Source organism: Hylaeus anthracinus, unplaced genomic scaffold (genome assembly GCF_026225885.1).
Source record: "Hylaeus anthracinus isolate JK02 unplaced genomic scaffold, UHH_iyHylAnth1.0_haploid 0, whole genome shotgun sequence".
In the NCBI taxonomy this organism is placed as follows: Eukaryota; Metazoa; Arthropoda; class Insecta; order Hymenoptera; family Colletidae; genus Hylaeus; species Hylaeus anthracinus.
Window position 1 is genome coordinate 7,009 of NW_026533254.1, and position 22,462 is coordinate 29,470.

Here is a 22,462-nt window from a genome sequence, read left to right on the forward strand (position 1 = left end):
CACCCTCGCTCGTTTCGTGGCTTTCGCGGTCGATAATCGATCTACCGCTTGGCCAGTAGGAACGCGGCACGATCATGTGAGAAATGCCTAAGCAGGGAAAGCGGGAGAATGGCAGATTGCCTAACCGCCAGGCGCTTCTGCATGCCGACTTCGCCCGGCCCAGTTACTAGTCTTTCAAATCTGCTCCGATTTGACAACGAAAGCGTTATTGAAAAAATATGAATTTTTGGGACTGTTAATAAAGCATTCGCGCATCCGATACCGTGAATGGCGTTGACGTGGGGTTACTCGTTCACCCTGCAGATGGGTCTGAATTTGGGGGTGGGTTTTCCCAAAAAAACGACATTTTAGATCTTTATTGCCATTCACGCGGGAAAAAGACATCAAAACTGTGTTGCCCCTATGTCCTTGACTGTTGGACAACGTTTCAACCCTTACACTTGGGGTTGGACCATCCCTACATCACCCCGCGCCCCCACCCTTCAGCTCCAGGGGCAGTTTTCGAAACGGGACCTTTTCGGCATTCATCCTTAACGTATTGAGAACAAACGTGGTGAATTTCATCGCCTTCCGATGTGTGGAAGCTCCCTTACGAAGGGGGTTGAAAATTTGCGAGCTGTTCCACCCCCCCCCCCTCCCCAAAGGGTCTACACCCTTATTTAATATACCCTAATACACACTCCCCTTTAAGGGGGTGAATTAACCCCTTCACATCAACCCTCGCCAATGCAACTTTGCACACGCCCCGAAGACACTTGAAGATTATTCCTCACGAAGTTAGGATTTAAATCGGGGGGTTGAGGAGGCCATGCAACTGATCCACAACTGACTAAATCTAAATGAAATCTACTGTCGGCACTTGAATGGGAACATTCAGAATGCAATTTATAAACACTGACATAAACATCGCATGCGATGGAAGCAAGTAAGTCAATCATGATATTAGCAAACAAAAATGTTTACGTCTCAGGGACGGTTAACCTTTGGACCTATGTTTACTAAAGCTTTTTTACTCAGTACAGTGTGCCCTATGCACCATATAAATATTGAATACTTTTTTATGAACATCTTGTATATATGAACTGCTCAACCCTACTCATTATACACTGAGCAGAGCGTAACCAACATCTTCATACCAAAAGTGAGACATGACGCTAATGCGCATGCGTCAAATTCGAGAACTATAGTAAAAATTCTATCTCGATGACAGGCTGACTGCAGCTTTAACCAATGGTCGAAGAGTAGTTCGGCAAACCGTCCAACATTTCAATTCGCGCCTTTCCCGACTGCTATCGCCCATTGACTATAGCGCTTGCGCACAACTGCTTACTCGTAACTTTGGCATGGGAGATGTTGATTACGGACTACACTATAGCTTGAGCGGTCCATGTATGTATGGTCAAAGTCGTCGATAGATTAATTTGAATGCTTCGTGTAGCCCATCAAACTTATTTATCGGCCGATACCGAATTGTTGTAGTGTGCGCACTTTCATATATCTTCATGCTGATTAAGAACCGGATCAAACTATCGGTCGATAGAAAGTCTGCAGTCTGTGGGGGCTCTAAACTTTCAAGGAAGATTGGTTAGTTTCACTCATCAACCGCCGAGCTACAGCGCTCCTCTGGCTACATGGTCGGTAGAGAGGAGGAAACGAGTACTCTTCATTGCTGGTTAGTTGGCACGCGCCATGCGACATGCGCAGAAAAACTCCCTACATCCATTTTAGTTTAAGTAATTAGTAGCACTAGTTCGACACGAGCGCCACTAGAGACTCTTAACTGTTACGCACTAACATGTACCAGTTAGTCAAGTAGTAGCGATCGTAGACCAACGTTGTCTAATTAAAGTTATTCAGTTTAACGTTAAAGGTGTTGATTAATTCGCTCTCCCCATTGCGAACCAAAGTGTGGACGCTACAAACGGGTCTCCGCTCTGCTATCTAGGAGTGACATGGGAATTAATTTATCTCTATCAAAAATAGCGGTACGCAACACCTCCCCCCTTTTACAAAAAAAATATTTCCTTTGGAAATAACTTTTTTCAATTTAAAGCTGCCATTCACATTCTTCTCCACGCATACAATTTATGAAGGGAAATTATTAATATGACGAATCTTACATTTAACAATCTAAATAAGAGTGAACAAAAATTTCAAAAGTCCGTCAGGGGTTGTCAGCCACACCCCGAAATCTCCTCCTTATAGCATGATCACAAGAGCTACTCGATCCACCCTTGATTCTACGGCAGTTAGAGACGAAACGAAGCATGGATAACCAAAACCCCTAGCACGCATGTCTACTTTAACATACATCTTATGCAGAGGCTTACATTGGTAACGCATTATTGTACATTATTCAACATTATCAGTAGTACTATCAAGTCTTATACACGCTAACTTAAGTTTGTTACGTCCCAGCTTATCTGAGACTCTTTCTTGGGATCTTAGTCTTCAATTAAAGAGCTAAAGCTCACCTTAACTGTATTCGCTAACGGGAAAGAGCAATTCGGGATTGCAATGATTGTTTCCAAGGTTTAGCATATAAATATGTATTGTTACAAAATAACAAGTTTATATTACAATATCGGTTTTGGGAAATCAAGTATACAATTAGTCAGGTACGTTACCGCTTGTCGGTCTTACAGTTTGGTTGTACCAGCTATCTGTTGTGGTCCCAGGGCTGTGCTGTTGCAAGGATCTATTTGTCGGCAACTATCACTCGCGACACGGGTCTCTACTAATTAACAACAGACTTTCCTCGGTAACGACCCAGCGCGCGTACGATTACTCTATCCGTGACTACAATAATTTAGTATTTGATGACCAAAGCGCGACGCTGAGTGCGTGTTCGATTGATGATAAAGGTTCGATGAGATCTTAACCGATTATACGTCGGACTTTCGTAGGTAACGACAACGCGTGAAGTTAACCTGTCCGCGACTACAAGTTTTCGGTAATCGCCACGATGATAACGTACTGACAGCGGAATAAAAGAGCTCCCGTGAGGCGTGTCCACGGGTTTATATACTAGCTGATCCTCGCATGGCACGAGCCGCGTTCGGGAACCTTCGTTTTTGCATCCGTTGAAATCGGGAGGAATCCCAAGTTCAGCGGATGTGCTGGCGTTGAGTGCTGACGCCTATTTCGCTGATTCGCGGATCCCACGATTCGGTTCCCGAGAAACGGTTTCCGAAACGTGCGTCAAGCGCATTCCTAAAAGTATTTGATCCTAACTCTTCGCAGTGCGAGGTCGATGAAAAGGGACACCGGCAGGGCCGGATGTAACAAGTTTATTAACATGAACAATTTTGAATTTATTTGCTGATAAAGCAATTTCAACATTTAAATCGTTTAATTTTCGAATTATTTTATAAGGGCCAGTCCAATAAGAATCAAATTTCGATGTTTCAAGTTCCCTTAGCAGGTATACATCATCATTTAAATTAAATTTGTGAGAGTTTACATTTTTGTCATAATGTATTTTACTTTTTTCTTTAACTCTTTCAAGGTTTTTTGCTGCCATTGCCTGAGTAGGAGTGACCCTTGTGAGAAGCTGATCTAAATACTGGATAAAGGTTCGCGGAACTTCCTGCTTCGCAAACTCAGAAGGAATTACGGCCTTTACACCAAAAACCAATTCATGTGGAGTAAAACCTGTGGACTCATGTACAGAGGTATTGTATGAAAATATACCAAATCTTATCCAATAGTCCCAATCTGATTTTGTACAGTAATGTTTAAGATAGTCTATGAATACACGATGAGCTTTTTCCAGAGATCCTAATGACTGAGGGTGAAATGCAGTAGAGGTAATTCTTTGAATTTTAAAAATCTTACAGAAGTTTTTCATAATTCCACTAATGAAATTACTTCCCTGATCTGTATGAATAGCCCTAGGACAACCGAATCTACTGATAAACTGTTCGGACAAAGCGGCAGCGACAGATACTGAATCGATATTAGGTAAGGGAATAGCATCAGAATACTTAATTAAATTATCCTGAATTAAATTATCCTTCAGTAAATAACGATTCCCTCTTGAAGTTAAAAGTAATTGACCCACAATGTCCATCTGCACTTTTTCGAACGCGACCTTGGGAGTGTCAGTAATTCGCATGGGTTGTCTAGTCTTTGCAGAACGAATTTTATTTCTTTGGCATATTAAGCAGGTACGTACAAATTCTTTAATTTGCCTTCCCATACCAGGCCAATAAAAATGTTCTCGGATGCTGCTATAAAGTTTAATTATGCCTTTATGACCCCCTATTACAGACTCATGAAACTCCTTAATAATTTTAAATCTCCTTGAATGAGGCGGAGTTTCAATTTCACCAGTCCAAACTGTAATTATGTATTTGGAGTCATTAAAAATTTGATTTATCGTATCCATAATAAAATTCCATTCGATGGGTTCAAGATTATTGTCATTCTTTGATATACTAAAGGTTTTCAAATTTGAGGAACCTAATAGGTGCTTCAAGGATTTAATGGAGGAAACAATGTGAACAGGGTTTGGTTTATCCTGAGAAACAGCTTTAAAGAACAAATGGTAAATACGAATTTTATCAGCAGGGAAGGTCATGGCATCACCGACATTCAAAGAATACTGTTTCAGTTGATCAATGGAAAACCCTCTTCGTGCAAACAAATCCTGTCCAATCTGTAAAATGTTATTGCAATCAAGTGGTAGAAAATGGACAAGGTTATCTCTACGCATAAAAAGGTCATCTTTACTATTAAAAATTACAGGTAATGGAATAAGATCAGTTGTATCAGTTGTTTCTCTGTCGGAGTCTCATATTAAAATTTTGTTTTTTTCAGAGTCGTTAACGGTTTTTTCACTTGGGATCCTCCGTGCGGTCTTGGTCGCGAAACTGGATATGTGCTGAGCAATCACTAGGTTCCCCGGGGACCTCTGCCGTGACATCGTCGTCAACAATCTACTGGGCATCACAGCCTTCGCTACAGCACACTCCGAAAAACAACCAGGCTCGTCAGCATCTGCCACGACAACAGTCGCAAAAACAGGCTCCCCACACCTGTGCCGCGATCCAAGATTACGCAGGCCTTATAACACTGGCACCCTTATTGAAAACGGACTACCTCCAATGACATCGGGAGCGGTTGCCTGGGGTTCAGTCATCCCGTCCAACCGATTGCGCAAAGGAAGCTCATCACTAGTCTCCAACCGGGGTAATCCCTTACCGTTAATGTTAGCTTGAATACATTCATTCCCAACAGAGGGCAAACTAACATGATGGGAACTTGTATCAGCTTTACTTAAAATGTCACATCTGTCATCATCATTAGAACAAAAGCATTTTTCCACATTAAAGTTTTCCATTAACTCTTTTCCTTTTTCCTTTCGTTTTTCTTTTGCTCCTCCATCCACCCAAAAAATTGAAACTATCATTTCCTCATTACTATAATTAACAAAATGGTCATCAACCCTGCTCGTACAAGTATCTGAAACCGATAACTGGTCTGCGCAGTCCAGCATCTTTTCCAAACGCTTTGAGCAAGGTTTAAGAGACTTTTCTACTTTGAGGAAGACTTGACGGAGAGTCGCGAGTTTCATTAGATAGAATTGGATTTCGAGGAAGTCCATCAGCGTTAGAATTTACTTTACCAGGTTTATACACAATATCTAATTGTATATCAATCTAATTCTCCATCTCATTATTTTAGAAGCTGGATCCTTCACATTGTGCAGCCAGATCAACGGCCTATGTGTCCGTAACTAAAGTGAATTGCTAACCATATATGTAAGGACGAAAGTGTTCTACACCAAACAAGACAGCTAATAATTCCTTCTCAATAGTGGAATAATTAGTTTCAGCGTTATTCAGAGTTCTAGATGCGTACGCTATAGGAAGATCCCTTTCGATAGGCCCTTGACTCAGCACAGCCCCCAATGCATATTCTGACGCTTCGTTTGTAACTAGGAAAGGACGCGAGAAATCAGGAAACTGTAATAGTGATTTCGAACAGATACTATCTCTCAAGATCTCAAAAGCAGTTTGAGTTTCAGAATTCCAGCAAAAAGGGGCACCTTTTTTAAAAGTTTTGTAAGTGGTTTTGAAATCTTGGCCATGTTTTTAATAAATCTCCTACAAGAACCAATTAAACCTAAGAATTGTTTAACATTTTTCCTAGTCTTAAGTATGGGGAATTGTTTTACCGCCTTGACTTTCCCAGGATCCGGTCTTACCCCGTCGGTGGTAAGGACATGCCCTAATATACTATTTCACGGCAAAGGAAATGACATTTCGAAGGCTGAAGCGTTAATCTAGTATTTTGCAAACGCGCTAAAAGAGTTTTAAGTTTACTTCCATGCTCCACTAGCGAATTTGCATATATATAACTATATCGTCCATATAAATGAAAAGGTCACTCCCTTGTAAACCAGATAATAGCACATCCATAACCCTTTGAAATGTAGCCGGAGCATTTTTTAAACCAAACGGCATTTTATTAAATTAAAAATAGCCATGGGGTGTTGAAAACGCGGTCTTTGATTTGGAAGCAGGTTCAACAGGAATTTTATGGAAACCCGAGGCCAAGTCTAAGGTACTAAAATACTTCGCCCCATCTAATTGGTCCAGAATGTCCGTAATATTGGGTAGCGGGTAAGCATCACTAAACCGTCTTTTCATTTAATTTTCTATAGTCTATGACCATTCACCAGCGAGCTTTTCCGGAAGAGTCTGACTTCTTTGGAACTATCCATACGGGAGAATTATACGGCAATACTGAGGGTTGAATAATATTATCGCTGAACAAAGTATCTACCTGTTTCTGAATTTCGGCTTTATGAATCAATGGAAAACGATACTGTTTGGTATTAATGGGTATTTCATCAGTAGTTACTATGGAGTGCTGACGGGCGTTAGAACAACCTAATCTATCTGCGGAAAGGTGAAATTGGTAAGGGAATTTATTGATTATTTCTAAAATGTTAACTTTCTCAATTTCGGTAAGATGCTCAAAATTGAAAGTTTCTACCAACTGGGCAAATCGCTGCGCATGCGCATTTGATCAATTGAGGTTAGAGTCCGTTTCTCGAGATGAACGTTGTGCAAGGTTCCTAACCTCGAAATCCTCTAACTCAACAGGGGGTATATTTAGGACAATTTTATCAGTGGTGGTATTAATTATAAATACTTTCGTATACCCATTCTCTTGAGCTGCCAAAACCTCCCCCATATAAACCCCTGGACCAACGTCCATTCTTCTTATATATCCCGTTTCATTTTTATTCTTTACAGGAACTGAAATTATAACCTTAGTACGTGGAGGAAGATCGAATGATGCAAATGCTGAAAAAGATTATACCCTTTTCCCAACTTCAAGACTATGCGGAAGCTTGTCTCTGAATATCACTGTAGCATCCTGTTTCTCGAGGAAGGAAACCCCAACAATTCCAGGTTGCTTTATTGGAAAATCATTATCAACGACTTGGAAGTTAATGGGGATTTGATTGATAGGAATCATAACCTCACCACAAGTCTGAATCATTCCCGGACAGATTCCAGTAAGATTAAGAACAATTTGTGTATCTACTACTGCGTGTGAATCCAAACACTGTCACTTAATTAAATTTAATAGTGATCCGGTATCTACAAGGAAATTGGCATAACCATCGCAGAAAAACATATGTTCCAATCGAACTATTAATTAACTGGGCTCTGAGAAGCTTGAACAGTGGGCGATACAATAGTATCTATTGCATAATATAATGCGCGCAATTAAGGGTTTGCCCTGCGATGCGCTTATTCGAGGGCCCCTGTTGAAGTTTAAATCCTATGAAGACTCTGCGAGGGAAAATCCGGATGTCCTAAATTTAGAAGACGAGTTTTGATTAAAGCACCGTTCCTTTATATGGCCGCTTTTTCCACAATACCACATCTAAGTGTCCTACGAACATTTGACTCTGCGCATAGCAGGTTTTTACTAAAGCACCGTTTTTCAGTATGCCCGCTTTTCCTACAAAATCCGCATTTAAGCGTTCTATGAACATTTAACTCTGAATACGGTTCCTTTTGACTTTTATGTTACGTATGCACACCCGTTCTTTTTGAAGCTCGCGTTCATTTATTTTATCTACCCCTTGGAATGTGGAGTCTGGTCTTACCGAAGTGCACCCTGCAGCTGTACCATACTTTTCTCAGAATCATCTTTTAACTCGCGTTGCGTGGGTAACCCTTATCTAAACTTTCCCTAAAGCCACATAGATGTTCACCTCTGAGTAACGAAAATTTTAACCGCCAAATTTCCATATATGGGAATGACTGACGTATCCCCACCAATATCTAGCGGTATATAAACCCATGATTTTCGTTACTCGGGGGAATAGTACGAAAGATTTACTTGGTAAAGTCACGTCGATCGTCTTCAGAGTTGCGCTTCAGTGAGATCGAGCTTCAGATCCCTTTCGATCAACATTAACCATATAGATCCGCGAGGACGGTATAAAATTTATTACGGCATAGAAGCATTCTCGACCTCCGCATCGCCAGTGCGTTAACACCGTGCAACAATTAGGTAATTAAATTCATACACCAACCGCGACAACACAACACTGTACAATTGTATTATTAGTATTATTCAGTTTCGAATATATAATCATTTGTTAACCTTAAAAGGTCTGTTAAATCATTATTAAACCTTCACCATTGGAATAAGCAATCCTAACCAGTGTAACGACCCCACAACATAATAACTTTACCGCTCGAGTTATTATTTGTTTAGAATTAATAGTTGCGAGGCTTTATCCACGACGCGTACTATATTCCAACGATACGATTCAATCCTTACCTAACCTTACCAACGGTTACCCGTTATCGAGAGATACCGATCCTACGGTTACCCTTTACCGGGAGATACCAATTCCCAGCAGCTATCTGACTTCGCGTCAGAGTCGTCTGCGATTTCTACTCCATCCTTAATCTTTGGATCCATCGAAATAAACAGGACTAATCGTATCTTCTTCGATTCTTGAATTCAACCCACTCGCAGGGCTCACACGCGCGTCGCTATCGCCCTGGCTCGTAACATTTACAATTCTTACGCGTGTGTCCCAATTGATCGCAATTGAAACACCTGCGAGCCGGAGTACCCACTACACACATTCTTGTATTAATACCAAATGAGTCTGAATTTAAAGGCAACTTTTGAAACTCAAACTCCCTTGCCAATTTCGATGCAAAATTGATCACGGACTCCAAACTATCTGCCTGCTCTCTAATCATTAACATCCTGATGTTTACATTAAATAAACCCCTCTTAAATCCCGTAATCGCCGATCTCTTAAGAAGAACCCTGGCCCCCTCGGATTGCTGAAGATCAAAGTTCTCCTTTGACGCTGTAAGTCCCCTATCCAATATTTCATTAACCCGTGCTCCATAACCCTCAAACACTCTCCCCATTACCTTGATAAGCGTTTTCTAACTCATCATAAATTCGATCTATATCAAAAGATTGTACAAAAATAGATTTAATTGTATTTATCAATTCCTCTAAAGTATTTGGCTCGCAGCTGTTTGCGATCAATTGGTCCACATACCCACATATCTTATTCCGTATTAGAGCTAGTAAATTAATCCTATCCCCAGCCCTGACTCGGGAATTCGCGAGATTACATTGCCTAATAAATTTGGTTAAAGAACTAGCTTTACCATCAAACATCGGGACCAGATCAGCGGCCTTTTTTAACGGCGTAAACGCAATTTCCGAAACACTAGAAGGTATTTCAATAATATTTCCAGTACTAGACGTATTTGAAGATGAATATTCAATACTTGTAACCGAAGAATTATTTTCACACAAAGCAACCTGTAATGGCTGTTACGTATACAGAAACTCTCCGTTTTTAGAAGTTCGCGTTCATTAATATTATTTTATCTACCCTTCTGGAATTTGGAGCTCGGTCTCGTTGGAGTGCTCTTAATATCATCTTTGACTCGCGTTGCGTGGGATACTTTCTAATCTACCCTTTTCCCAGGGCACACAGCTGCCGACCTCAGAACAACGAAAATCTTAACCGTCAAATTTCCTAATATGGAAATCACTGGCGGTTCCCCACCAACATTTAGGGGTATATAAACCCACGATTTTCGTTGCTCGGGGGCTAGTACGAAAGAGTTACTCGTTAGAGACACATTGATCGTCTGTAGAGTAGTACTCTAGTGAAATCGGGCTTCAGTTCCTTTCGATTATCGTTACCATATAGATCCGCGAAGACGGTTTTAAAATCTACATATTACGGCCATAAAAGTACTCTCGACCCCCGCATCGCCAGTGCGTCAACACCGCGCAACACTTAGGTAATTTTAACTTCATACACTAACCGCGACAACACGACACTGGACACTTGTAATTAGTATAGTTATTTTTGAATATGAAGCACACGGCTTCGAGGCAAATTTCTAAACAGTCTCAGTTCGTGGATGATACGCTATTTAGCTTCTTCATTTGGATCTGAACGTTCGGACTGTTGAACACAGCATTTTAGCTGCGCATAGTTAGAAAGCACCGAATTTTTCATTGTGTTATACAGTGTCACCTTTGCACTTTGCTGGAAAGCACCTTCATGTACTGGCAGCTCATTTCGATTTCACTTCTTTTTTTACTTTCTTGAATTTTTAACGGGGATCTTCTATTTTTCTATGATTACTCTTTAAGTCCTCCACTTTTTCATGCACTTGGCGTAATTTTTTTACTTTTTTGAAGTTTTTTATGGAGATCTCACTTCTTTTTACAACGATAATTTGTATAGTGAATTACTTCAAATAATAGAAAATGGGAAATCAGTTTAAATCCTTTAAGGTTTCAAAAGTACGCGGAACGCATTGCAGGAAGTCTCATTGCAAGAAATTTATTAAAGAAAAAATGTAATCACTTTATCAGGAATATTTAAATGCAACAAGACTTTCTGTCATGTGTCGTGGGTACTTTTGAGAAATTAAAGGATTAAGTCTGACCTCTCTTTTTCTATATAATTGTAATACAATAAATTATGTGTTACAAATGGTGGATCTCTGTTCATTTTCTCATTATTTAAATTTCTTGCAACAAAACTTTCTGCCATGCATTGTGTGTACTTTTAAAAATTCCAAGGACTGAAACTGATATTGTAATACGATTAATTGTGCATTACAAATAGTGGATTTCTTTTTTCATTTCTCGCTTCATCTTTAACATTTAAATTTCTTGCAGTGAGACATCTTGCCATGCATTCCGTATACTTTTGGAAACTTAAAGAACTGAAGCTGGTCTCTTTCCTATATCTGGCTTCAGACACATTATGTATATTGTAGACTCTACACTTACTATAATAAAAGACAAATGTATTTTTATTTTAACCTCTACATTAATTTGCAAGTAAAATAAGGTTTGTATGTGTTATTTACAAATAAAATTAATGTCATATGAATAACGCACAATTTATTATATTACAATACCAGATTCGGTCCTTTATGTTATGATTCAGTCCAATTTCAGTCTTTTATGTTTCCAAAGTACACACAACGCATCGCAAAATGTCTTGTTGCTAAAAATTGAAATGTTAAACATGAAATGAGAAATAAAGAAAGAGATCCACTATGTGTAATGCACAATTTATTGTATTAGAATAAAGTTCACAAGTATGCACAATGCGTGGCAGAAAATCTTCTTGTAACAAATTTAAATGTTAATAAATAAAGTGGGAAAATGTACAAAGAGATCCACTATTGGTAACTCACAATTTATTGTATTATAATTCCAGTTTCAGTCCTTTAAGTTTTCAAAAGTACGCACAATGCATGTCAGAAAGTCTTGTTGCAAGAAACCAAATGTCACAAATCCAAATTGACAGTTACAGGTTAGAAATGAACGAGCGGCATGAGTGACAGCCATATTACAATTCCGACCGACAAGCCTTGCCGAGTGATTCCGAGAGTCGACGAATCGACGAATGCGATTCGCAAAATGCAAAAAGCGTGCAAATCATTTTTTTTCGTATAATTTCCTTCTAAATAATCCGAATTGTATCGTGTCTGGTACCATTTTCATCGGGATAACATAAGGAATCGATTGGTAATACATCCGTTAAGATCCGATAAGAAATACGGAAAATGGTAGTTGACCTTCTTTGGGTCTAGTTTGCTACGTCCTTTTTATGATACCATTGTTGCCCGGTGGCGGACTAACATGTGTACTCGGAAAAGCTTGAAACCATTCGAGTTGCCCGGTTCTTTCGGGCCGCTTGGTATTTTCGGACCGCTCGATTCTGTTCGGGTAGCTTGAAAAATTCAAGTTACTTGGTTTCTTTCGAGTAGCTTGAATCTTTTCAAGTACTCGACTCGGCTTGATTTTTTCGGGTACTTGAACAGCCCTAGTTATGAGCCGAATGTTACACCATAATATGATTCTATCCGAGACATCGACGAGATACTCGTACAAATAATAATTCATCGATAAAACTTTCTTATTTTAGACTTTTCTTTAATTAAATTTTTACCGACGTATTCGTGAGATTTTTCTGATTTCAATGATACAACATGAAATGAAATGAAATGAAAGGAAATTAACAGAAATACTATCGTGTTCATAACAATCTGAAAGAATGTCAAAACTTTCATGTTTTAAACAATTATTTGGTAGAAAATAGGCAACGAACGTATATATTGTAGCCTGTTTATTGGACCAATGATAATTTTGTATTGCATCTTGTATAATTAATAAATAAATGAATAATTTTCGGCAAAATCTCTGATGACAACAAACTCATCGGGATTTAAACTTCCTTTTGAATATTTCAAATAACTACTTTCATTTTTTGCTATGAAATCATGGACTTGCAATTGCAACATTTTGTTTTCTAATTCATTAAGAAATGCTGGTATTAAATATTCTATAGGCTCCAAATTAGATCTATCGGTACTTGTCCATTTGTTGCATGAAATAGGTACAATCGAATGATTTTCAAATATACCTTGCAATTGTTTACGAATGGGATTAAAATTGCTTCATTTGAAACATCACAGCGCATATTTGATAACATTTCATTAACTTTACATTTTGATGCATTACACATACACACTCAGAATGTGTTCCACAGGTTCCGACTATTACATATTCTTTTGGACGAAGTTAAGCAAATTTACTAAAACCAATTTTTATAGATGGATTTTGTTCTTTAAAAAGCAAAAAACGACAAAAATCACAATTTTTTAGCATTAACCCTCCGGCACCGGGCCTGGGTCATTTTTCCGTCATTTTTCGAAGTCCCATTCCTCTGTGATCGAGAGTGTCGAGCCATGTGTTTACATTGTAACTCGATCCGTAGCAATTAGCTCTCCCCACTATTCTAACTGTTAGCGACAGAAATGTTTCGAACTTTATTGCAAAAGAAGTAGTTTTCGGGACAAAATATTAACAAAAACAATTGGTTACGAGGCATTATTAATATGATTATAATGTTTGCATATAAAAATGTGATTTTAAGCCTTCTTTTGTCGCGCGTATGGACTTGGATTTCGATGCATGAATAGTGACCCGGCTCCGTCGTTCGTACGCCAGCCCGGTGTCCGAGGGTTAAATTGTAAATAACAAAAAATCGGAACTAATTCTGTGTAATAATTAGTTTATCATCGTTTCCCTATACATATGTATTTTAGCGTGTTATCTTCTAACAATTACCCATATTCCAAAATAATTTTAATGTAAAAATTAAATACAAGTATAACATAGTTTTATAAATATGTTGCTTATTTCCCATTATTAAATTTATATTTATAGATACAATATACAGACAGTATAGAGTTCTCTCGCAATGCGAATAGTAAAACACTACAAGGTTCGGGCCGACATATCGGCTCTGGCACTTCTCGCCAGTGCAGCAAGGGCCGATATATCGGCCCCCTACACTGAAAGAGTTAAAAGAAAAATGTATGACCGCGGGCATTTTTTAAACTTACTACGATACTGAACCATACTGAAAAGCGTCTTTAGACTACTGGCACAACACCGCAGCAGAGACGACAGCAGCGCTGTCGAAATTTTTTGCCAGCTATCTGGTAGTTCTTCTACTGTCCGTTGGTGGCGCCAGCTTACTATGTAGTAGTTCACCTCCTCTCCGTTAGTGGCGCTAGTTTACCTCCTGCGCACCCTTAAGACAAAGTGTGGGGATCACGTATTCCCATCTCTCTCTTCCCTCTTACTCGATATGCGAGAGTGGGGGAAGCGGCCATGTTCCGCTTTGCGAGAGGCGGCTAGAGAGTCAGTCGTTGCTAGCCATTGAACGAGGTACCTAACACGTGGACTAGCTATAGCGTCCATTTTTGAATAAAGTCAAGTCTTTGTTGTTATTGTTATAATTAACGTGTATACGTTTTTCTCCTGCCTTTTTCCATTTACGGTACGGCTAGAGTAGTAGGGTAAAGATTCCTGCATTACCAGGAAGAGCAAAAAACCTACAAAAGAAGTGACACTGGCGCCGCGAGTAGGGAAGGGCACAAATTAAAATCAGGCTTCACGTTCATAAATGTAGAGCTTTAGGGCTCTCGGCTGATCCCTGGCCGTATCCAATATAAACATTGTCGATTTGTTATATTTGATAAGAATTGAAAAAAGCTGCAAGAAACGACAAAAATGTCTGAGAAATCAATTCACGACATGGCATACCGCGGTAAAACTGCAGATGTTAAACGTCTTCTGTCTGAAAATGAAAAATTAAAAACAACTAAAGATAACGTAGGAATTCTTACCTCGAAATATCTTTAAGGTTATGTTGTGATTTTCAAAATTTGCTTTTTTAGAATGGACGTATGTTAATTCATTGGGCAGCGCTTGGAGGACACGATGACTTAGTTCGATTTTTATTATCCCTCGACGTACCGGTAGACCCTGTCGATGATGCAAGTATACCAGTTTTCATACGACAAAAACAAACTAGGTTACAAATACATAATTTTAGAAGGGATATTTTTTAGTATTTTACCTTAATAACAAAATTGTAGCTTTTAGCTTCCAAGATATAAGTAGAAACCATACTATTCTGAGTGGAATTGTGAACAGATTCTGCATGTAAAGGATTTGTGGATCATATTCAAAGTAGTTAAGCAGTTTGTTTGACATTCATTCAATTTTAAAATATAGATGGACATGACACCGTTAATTTTGGCGGCATCAGCAGGTCAGGATAAAGTTGTCAGTACCCTACTAAACGAGGGTGCAAATGTTAACGCTAAGACGCTATCCGGTCATTCAGCACTGCAGTATGCGGCATCAAAGAATTGGATATCCATTTGCAGCAAATTGTTAGAAAAAGATGCAGATGTTAATGTAACAGACAATTATGGTGCTACACCATTGCATAGAGCAGCATCAAAAGGCAACACTGCCATTGTAAAACTTCTTCTAGAAATTGGAAAACATTTAAATATAGGTTGATAATTTACCATATTTAATTTTTCATTTGTTTAACAATATAAAATCAATTAATTGACTCTAAATAATTAATTACATTCGAAACATGCAGAGTCTTTATGCTAATAAAACTTAGAAAGTTACTCATCATTTTGTAATTTTAGCTTTCATTTCCCAGATATGGGATAAGATAAATGCTAAGATTTTCAACTAATTATTAGAAACATTTATTAAGGTAGTTCGCGTTTACCAAATCATTATTTTTTTCACTAACATTGTGCCTATAAAACTAACAAGAATTGTCTTTTGAGAAGACTGATCAATTGATAAATCTTGCTTCTATATTGTTCACACGATCGTAAGGAGTTACATATACTTTCCTTACCATACTGGATAAGTATAAAGATATTAATTTTCATCAGCTACTGAAATTCGATTTCGTATGCGTATCTTACCACTGGTAACGAATAAACAATGGTGAGCATAAATTCGCTTCACTTATCCGAAGAATATTGTATCGCGAAAATGAAGTCTCAAATTACAGAAAGGTGAAGAACATTCAATTTTTACTGACACGAGAAATTTGCAGGTTTGGGGATTTTTTATCATTTCGAGACACCTTGTATTGTTTAACTTACTAATTTTCGCGATGACATTGTTTTATAAATATATTTCAATACAACTGTTTTAATTTTCAAAGAAAAATTTACAAGTGTTGCCAATATTATGTTTATTAATTTAATATTTTATCTAAAAAGTTCTGATTGTTCTCAGATATTAAAGACAAGACTGGCAATACTCCATTACACTTAGCATGCGAAGAAAATCGTGTCGATGAAGCTAAGCTATTGGTCCAAAATGGTGCCAACACATTCTCAGTGAATAAAGAAAAGCAAACTCCTTTGGATCTTGCAAGTCCAGGATTGCGACGACAACTGAAAGAAATGGAAGAAGATGTACAGTAAATAATAAAGAGTAAATTCCTAATGTCATTGGTTCAGTGGTGTTCAATCTCTTTCTCTTTCTAATATTACGGACAACGTGACCTTTACTTTTCGTATCCTGGAATACATATTTTGATTAAATCCATTATGTATGTGATAATACATTAAATTTTTATTGTATCAATGCTTTTATTAAATAAAGTCAGAGGTAAATACTCCTAATATATATGGTTAAATTGATAACGAGATCGACGGTATGGCAAATTATGTATAAACACTTGAAAGCATACAGAAAGTGAATATGAAAAGTTCAAATCTTGGGATATCAATTTCTTTCGCCTTCTTTCATGGTCTCACTAACATTATACCATTTGTATATCCGATGTACTTAGGTATGTATAAATTAATGCTAGACTAATAGATAAACGTATCGTGTTATTGGCAAAGTTGTTTATGTTTAATTTTTAGAAATTTAAAAAAAAAGACTGTTCGTAACTCGTATAATTTTAAAATGAATGCAGCGAATAATATTATATTAGTAAATCATTAACCGCTAACTAAATAATCGATTGAAAATCACTGACCGAGTAACAATGCTCTTTATTCGTTCAGTTTCCAGCATTTATTATGCCTTCCTCTTAACATGCTTCAGTGTCATTAATGTTTGATTTATATCTATATAAAATGTATCAAAAAAGTTTATTATTTCGCTGGTCAAATATTATTCAACTTTCTATCGCTCCCTTTCTTTCATCACTTTTTCATGCTAATCCATTCCAACCCTGTTGGAATTCGTATTCTTAAAAAGACAAATGATCACATCAGCCCCTGAAATAAATCGCTTAAATAAAACGCATCAAAATCGAGAGTCGAGGCCCTCTGCGCTTATTTACACTTTGCAGCGACTTGTGAACAACACAAGGTAATTTAAATTTTTTCCTTTCATTTGGTGAAATTTTTGATGATTTATAAAACATAGGTTCATTGGAGTACCAAATTTCAATTAATTGCAGCGGATTTTTCTATGTCATCAACTACCTCAAGTAAATGTTTCTTTCCTGCGAATAAAAATATCGCTATTTTTAGTACTGTAATCATTTTGTTAATTTCAGACTGAAGTTTGTTGTAATTACATTGAAATAAATAAAAGCAATATTATTATCCCTTTTGCTTTGGCGTTATACATAATTCGCGTAAGTTTATAATCAAAATGGAATTCTAATTATATTGAAAATTATAAACGCAGTAGATTAAATGTAATTTATGACGGCATTTTGCAACTGATTTACGACTTTGCAAAATATTAATGTGAATAATCAATCTATTTGTAACAAAAGGATTAATAAATAAGAGAAATTATTTTATCATCAGTATACATCATTTTAAGTAGTTGAAAAAAGAACTGATGAAAAACTGGAAAAATCTCAACCATAATTATACTCAAGGATCCTCACTGTAGTGTATCATTTACGTCTTTTAAATTCTTTTTACATTAGTAGTACGTTATAAATAGTAGTTAATGACATATATTTTTTACAATCAACCAAATTTTCAGAAAAAATTAAATATCTTTGCACAAAAAGTTGTCAACAATTCAGCGGTGATTTAATTTTGCATACGTTATAAAAGATTTTGAGACTCGGATTTTTCTAAATTTTCATTCCACCAACGCACCGTTGACGTTCACGTTTACTTTTTGACAGACACAATTCGTCACAGAATCTTTCTTTATTTGTGACATTATAATTTATTTCTTATCAACTAAACCCGTCGAAAATGTATATAACGTTTAGTTCATTTATTTCAAATATTTTCAGATTTCATTATAATATTTGCGTGGAGAAAATAATGGTCCACGATGTGTTAAGTGGCAGTTCAGTTGTGAATTTGTAAAGCCCACCTAAAAAATTACTAGAAACATGTTTAGTGTAAAAAGATCAGGCCGGTTTCATATCCATATACAATCGCTTGGCCGTATAAAAAAATACTACAACACTGCACATATATTTATATATACTTATTCGGAGTATATATAATATATAAGTATGTATACAGAATGTACGGTAAGGTGTGCCACACCCATGAAACAGTATTTCAGTACTAAAAATAAGATCCTTAATATTTTCGCATGATCATTCATTCAATTTTGATGTTTAATTAGTTAAAAAGGTATGACCATACGAAAACCGTTAACAATTATGTTTTCGACGTAAATTTTGTTTCTTAGATGTAGCATCTTTTCAGAATATTCTGCGTACGTATATGTATGTGTTAATATGTATACGTGTAATATGTATAACCGCCCGTTAACCTCTTTTTGTTTTGCGTTTCAACTTAGGAACATCATATATACCGATTAAGCTAAACAATGATTAAAGTATCAAGTTAACAATCGCGACAATTGGACTTCATTTTGAATGTATGATTTAAGGGGGAATCCTGAATTAGGAGGTCTAAAAAAAGCTGTTTTTCTTGAATCTTTTTAGGGTGGAAAAAATAATTCATTCTATCGAACTTTTTATCCTATTTTCATACATATTTGAGTAGTCTGTACAAATTTTTTCAACAAGAAATATTCAAATTGAGTCGACTGTGACGCACATTTGTAGAGCACCTCACAATTAAAACCTCCTATCGGGGGGAAAGATGCAGGTCGTATTTTTGGTTTGACACAAAAAAAACAAAAGAAATTTTCATTTTCATACATTTTTCTTCTATATGAACTAAGAAAATTCATACAAAAAAAAATGTTAAGCAACTTATTTATCAAATTAAAGTAATTTTTTGTCACCCAAAGAACTCGTTCTTTTTTTCATACTTGCAGTAATTTCACATTTCACCATTTTCGCGGGTTTTTCTTAGTTCACATAGAAGAAAAATGTACGAAAATGAAAATTTCTTTTGTTTTTTTTTTTTTGTGTCAAACCAAAATTATGACCTGCATCTTTCCCCCCGATAGGAGGTTTTAATTGTGAGGTGCTCTACAAATGTGCGTTACAGTCGACTCAATTTGAATATTTCTTGTTGAAAAAATTTGTACAGACTACTCAAATATGTGTGAAAATAGGATAAAAAGTTCGATAGAATTAATTATTTTTTTCCATCCTAAAAAAATTCAAGAAAAACAGCTTTTTTTAGACCTAATTCAGGATATCCCCTTAATATCAGGTGTTAATAATTAATAACGCTATCCTACGTTTTTTTTTCGCAACCAGACAAAATCTTTCTCTTTTTCTTGTATAAATTCCTTTTTCTAACTTTGAAGTTCATCGTTTACTTCTGGTTAAGTCTTACCAAAAAGAGGTTAAGAATGCGTTTTCATTGAATGCACATGAAATGCACATGTTAAAAAATGCATGTATGAAAACTGTTGTGTTTCTTTCCCTTTCGTAATCAATTTTATTCCGCGACATTCGAAAATTTCACTCCAAACGCATCGAGAAATCCATTGGAATATGACTTTTAAAATTAAAAAGTAAGTAGTGAAATTGAAGTACTCTCTTGAAAAAATTTCAGAAACCTTAACGTACATACCGCTTAAGAAATATTAATCTTCGTCTCTATCATAGTTGCGAGTTCATGCGTAATAATAATATTGTCTCAAGAACTGTTACGAATTTTTTTTCGGATCATGCGAAAACAAAAGAGCTCTCGATCCACGATCGGCCCTGAATACCAATTGATTTATCTCGATCGCCGATTTCCGGTCCGTTCCGACAGGCAAACCAATTCACTCGAAAACAAACGAAAGTTGTTACTTAAAGGAAAAAGTAAAAAAAAAAAAAAAAGAAAGAAAGAAAGAAAGAAAGAAAGAAAAAGAAAACTGATAAACTTGAACAACGCGGCAAGGATAAAAAAAATTCTTAAAAATTAATAATACTTCTTCTCCAAAAGCCAATTTTCATATCAGAAACTCCCTTGCATAAAAGTTAATTGTACGTAAGAAAGCTAGACTTTCTTCTCTAAATAATCTTTCAGTTGTTTCAAAGTGCTCTAGTCTCAGAATCTTTGAAATACTTTGGCTTTGCGAAAATTAGTCGATTTCAAAAAAGTATCAATTCTATCAATTATGTATCTCAATCGCTTCAATACTGTTAGTATCGTTTTAAACTTGCTTTCTTTTGTTTAAACATCACGAATGATAGAAAGTAAAACGCTACCTTTCTAGAAGTTCTGTAGTCTCTGACCTCTCGGAACGACACCCAAATCACCCATCGTTTGCTTGATTATTAAAAATAATTACAAATAACATATTACGACTTCTTCACGATAAAAATAAAAACTGCGATAATAATAATAGTAATTAATGATATAACTATAATATAATTATAATAGATATTAATGCTGCCTAAATGCGGTGTTAATTCGTTATCGATTATGCAGCCCCAATAATATATTTTCTAATCTGAATCTTACCCGGCGAAGTAGTAGCATTTTCCGCAAAAAAATGACGAACATGATCGAGAAAAACCTGTGCAATTATATAAAATTTCTAAGCTAAAGCTGGTACAAAGTATGGCATTCCTGCACTGCTAATGCTTACTGGCGTTAATGTGCAAGTCCTTGTACAAATATCTACGCGCCTTGACAAATTCATTGGAATTCATTGGAAAGACATTCGGTATAAGTTTACCCATAAAACTCTTTCATTATGTGTTATCGATGACATATATCTTTAATAAAAATTGTTGACGATGAATTGAAAAAATGTTTCCCAGAAATAATTCGTCATTTCTTGCGGTGTCCCAGAAGAACGGAGCTAAAATACTACTCGGTACGGCCCAGCCGGGTCTCTTATGTACAGAAGAAAGCCGTCTTCGTCTAATGGTATTGTTGGGTGCATAAGAATCGACACCCGACCTCGAGAAAGCGAGATCTTCGGTTGGAACTCGATTTTCGTCGAAGCGAATCTTGCGCGCACTTCTTGGATCTTGGTTTTTCTATGTTGTGAGAGGGTTTCCTGCGTTGTGAGAGTTCAATAAGTGGCGTGTTCTTTCGTTCAGTTGACAGTTTCCTCACCATCGATGCTTTCGTCCTGTGTCGTCGAATCGTCGCCGGAGCCACCGGTTTGAACAGAACCGCGTTTCAGACGCGTCGAACTAAGGCTTATTGGAGGCCCACCCCGTCTACAAAGAAATTTTAAGCCATTATTAACATAATCCTTCTTAATATTGCTGGTTATGCGATTTAAATAAATGAATTCACAAGAAGAGGACACATCTGACCATGCACAAATCTAAATGAGCTTTCACATAATGAATCTACGTTATATACAGTGAAAGAATGATCTGAGACTTCTTCTAATAGTTATTTGCCTAAGCAGTCAGTTTTCGTTGATTTACCTAACGATGATGTGTATTGGAATATGGAATACGTTGACACGAATAGGGGATAATTCAGTATTATAGTACAGTATAATACTATTATAGTATAGTATTATACTAATATATAGTATAGTACCTGGGTAAGACACTCTGATACTTTGGGTAAGATATTCTGACATATTTCCAGCGTTGCAGCTAATTAACTACGTTGACATTATTTTCAATGTCGAAACAAGTTTGTATACCTATGTTTATAACAAATTTGTGAAGTATTAATCGTAATTGATTGGTCATAAGTGCAATTACAATTATGATTGTAAGACTAATATTAAATTCTGTACGTATAAACGAAGATTTGCTAAATAAAAGCTTCTTAATATGTGCCCTCCTCTTGTCAGATTAAGGAGACCTATATGGCTTAAAATAAAAAAAAAAATCGATTTTCGGATTTCGATGTTTTGTGAAAGCTATATCTCTCCCGAAGACGATGCAATTTGCAGAATTAAAAAATATTGCAAAACAACTGAGATGCAGCCATTTTCTTGTGAGCTTGCACCGCAACCAAACTTCAAATTGCATTGTCATAATATTTACACTCCATTAAAACACCTCCAAGGTCACTTCTGATCTATGTTCGTATTTGATACAGTATTCCAAAATTCTCAAAGAGCATTCGTAGTTCTTTTAACTGATATTTGTCATTTGTTGATTATTATTTGTTATTTGTTCTGTTCCGTTATTCTTTTGTTCATGTCTTAAAGATGTGAGAGATGCTATTTAGGC

General features: G+C 36.7%; 2 protein-coding genes and 1 long non-coding RNA gene across 10 annotated transcripts in view; 2 read left to right on the forward strand and 1 right to left on the reverse strand.

The window, feature by feature from the left end:
• Positions 1 to 3,378: 3,378 nt before the first annotated feature.
• LOC128894341 (uncharacterized) lies at positions 3,379 to 5,631 on the forward strand. Of its 2 annotated transcripts, XR_008461519.1 has the most exons (6): positions 3,379 to 3,674; positions 3,776 to 3,809; positions 3,892 to 3,963; positions 4,045 to 4,169; positions 4,573 to 4,723; positions 4,822 to 5,631. It is a non-coding gene; the product is annotated as an uncharacterized LOC128894341 (long non-coding RNA). The 2 variants fall into 2 exon arrangements; XR_008461518.1 differs by having other exon boundaries at positions 3,379 to 3,809.
• Positions 5,632 to 14,264: 8,633 nt separating this feature from the next.
• LOC128896269 (26S proteasome non-ATPase regulatory subunit 10-like) lies at positions 14,265 to 16,577 on the forward strand. Of its 2 annotated transcripts, none has more exons than XM_054159511.1 (4): positions 14,265 to 14,671; positions 14,802 to 14,900; positions 15,142 to 15,430; positions 16,186 to 16,577. In XM_054159511.1, exons 2-4 carry the CDS (start codon positions 14,811 to 14,813, stop codon positions 16,374 to 16,376), a joined length of 570 nt encoding a protein of 189 aa, XP_054015486.1. In that variant the 5' UTR covers positions 14,265 to 14,671; positions 14,802 to 14,810; the 3' UTR covers positions 16,377 to 16,577. The 2 variants fall into 2 exon arrangements, with proteins under 2 accessions (XP_054015486.1, XP_054015477.1); XM_054159502.1 differs by having other exon boundaries at positions 14,266 to 14,736.
• Positions 16,578 to 17,038: 461 nt separating this feature from the next.
• The window catches only part of LOC128894856 (myosin heavy chain, non-muscle), a 75,486-nt gene continuing 70,062 nt past the window's right edge, over positions 17,039 to 22,462 (reverse strand). For 5 of the 6 annotated variants that reach the window (XM_054157335.1, XM_054157256.1, XM_054157175.1 and 2 more), the window contains one exon: positions 17,039 to 21,481. In XM_054157335.1, coding sequence (XP_054013310.1) covers positions 21,355 to 21,481 — 127 coding nt within the window. In that variant the 3' untranslated portion in view covers positions 17,039 to 21,354. The remainder of the gene's footprint in view (positions 21,482 to 22,462) is intronic. The other variant, XM_054156914.1, reaches the window with a different exon arrangement.

What these genes read in the sequence shown, in the direction of transcription:
- LOC128896269 (XM_054159502.1), top strand. Translation starts at nt 14,635, where the DNA reads ATGTCTGAGAAATCAATTCACGACATGGCATACCGCGGTAAAACTGCA. An exon ending in TAAAAACAACTAAAGATAAC is followed by an intron (nt 14,737 to 14,801) that starts GTAGGAATTCTT and finishes TTGCTTTTTTAG; the next exon opens with AATGGACGTATGTTAATTCA. An exon ending in CGGTAGACCCTGTCGATGAT is followed by an intron (nt 14,901 to 15,141) that starts GCAAGTATACCA and finishes TTTAAAATATAG; the next exon opens with ATGGACATGACACCGTTAAT.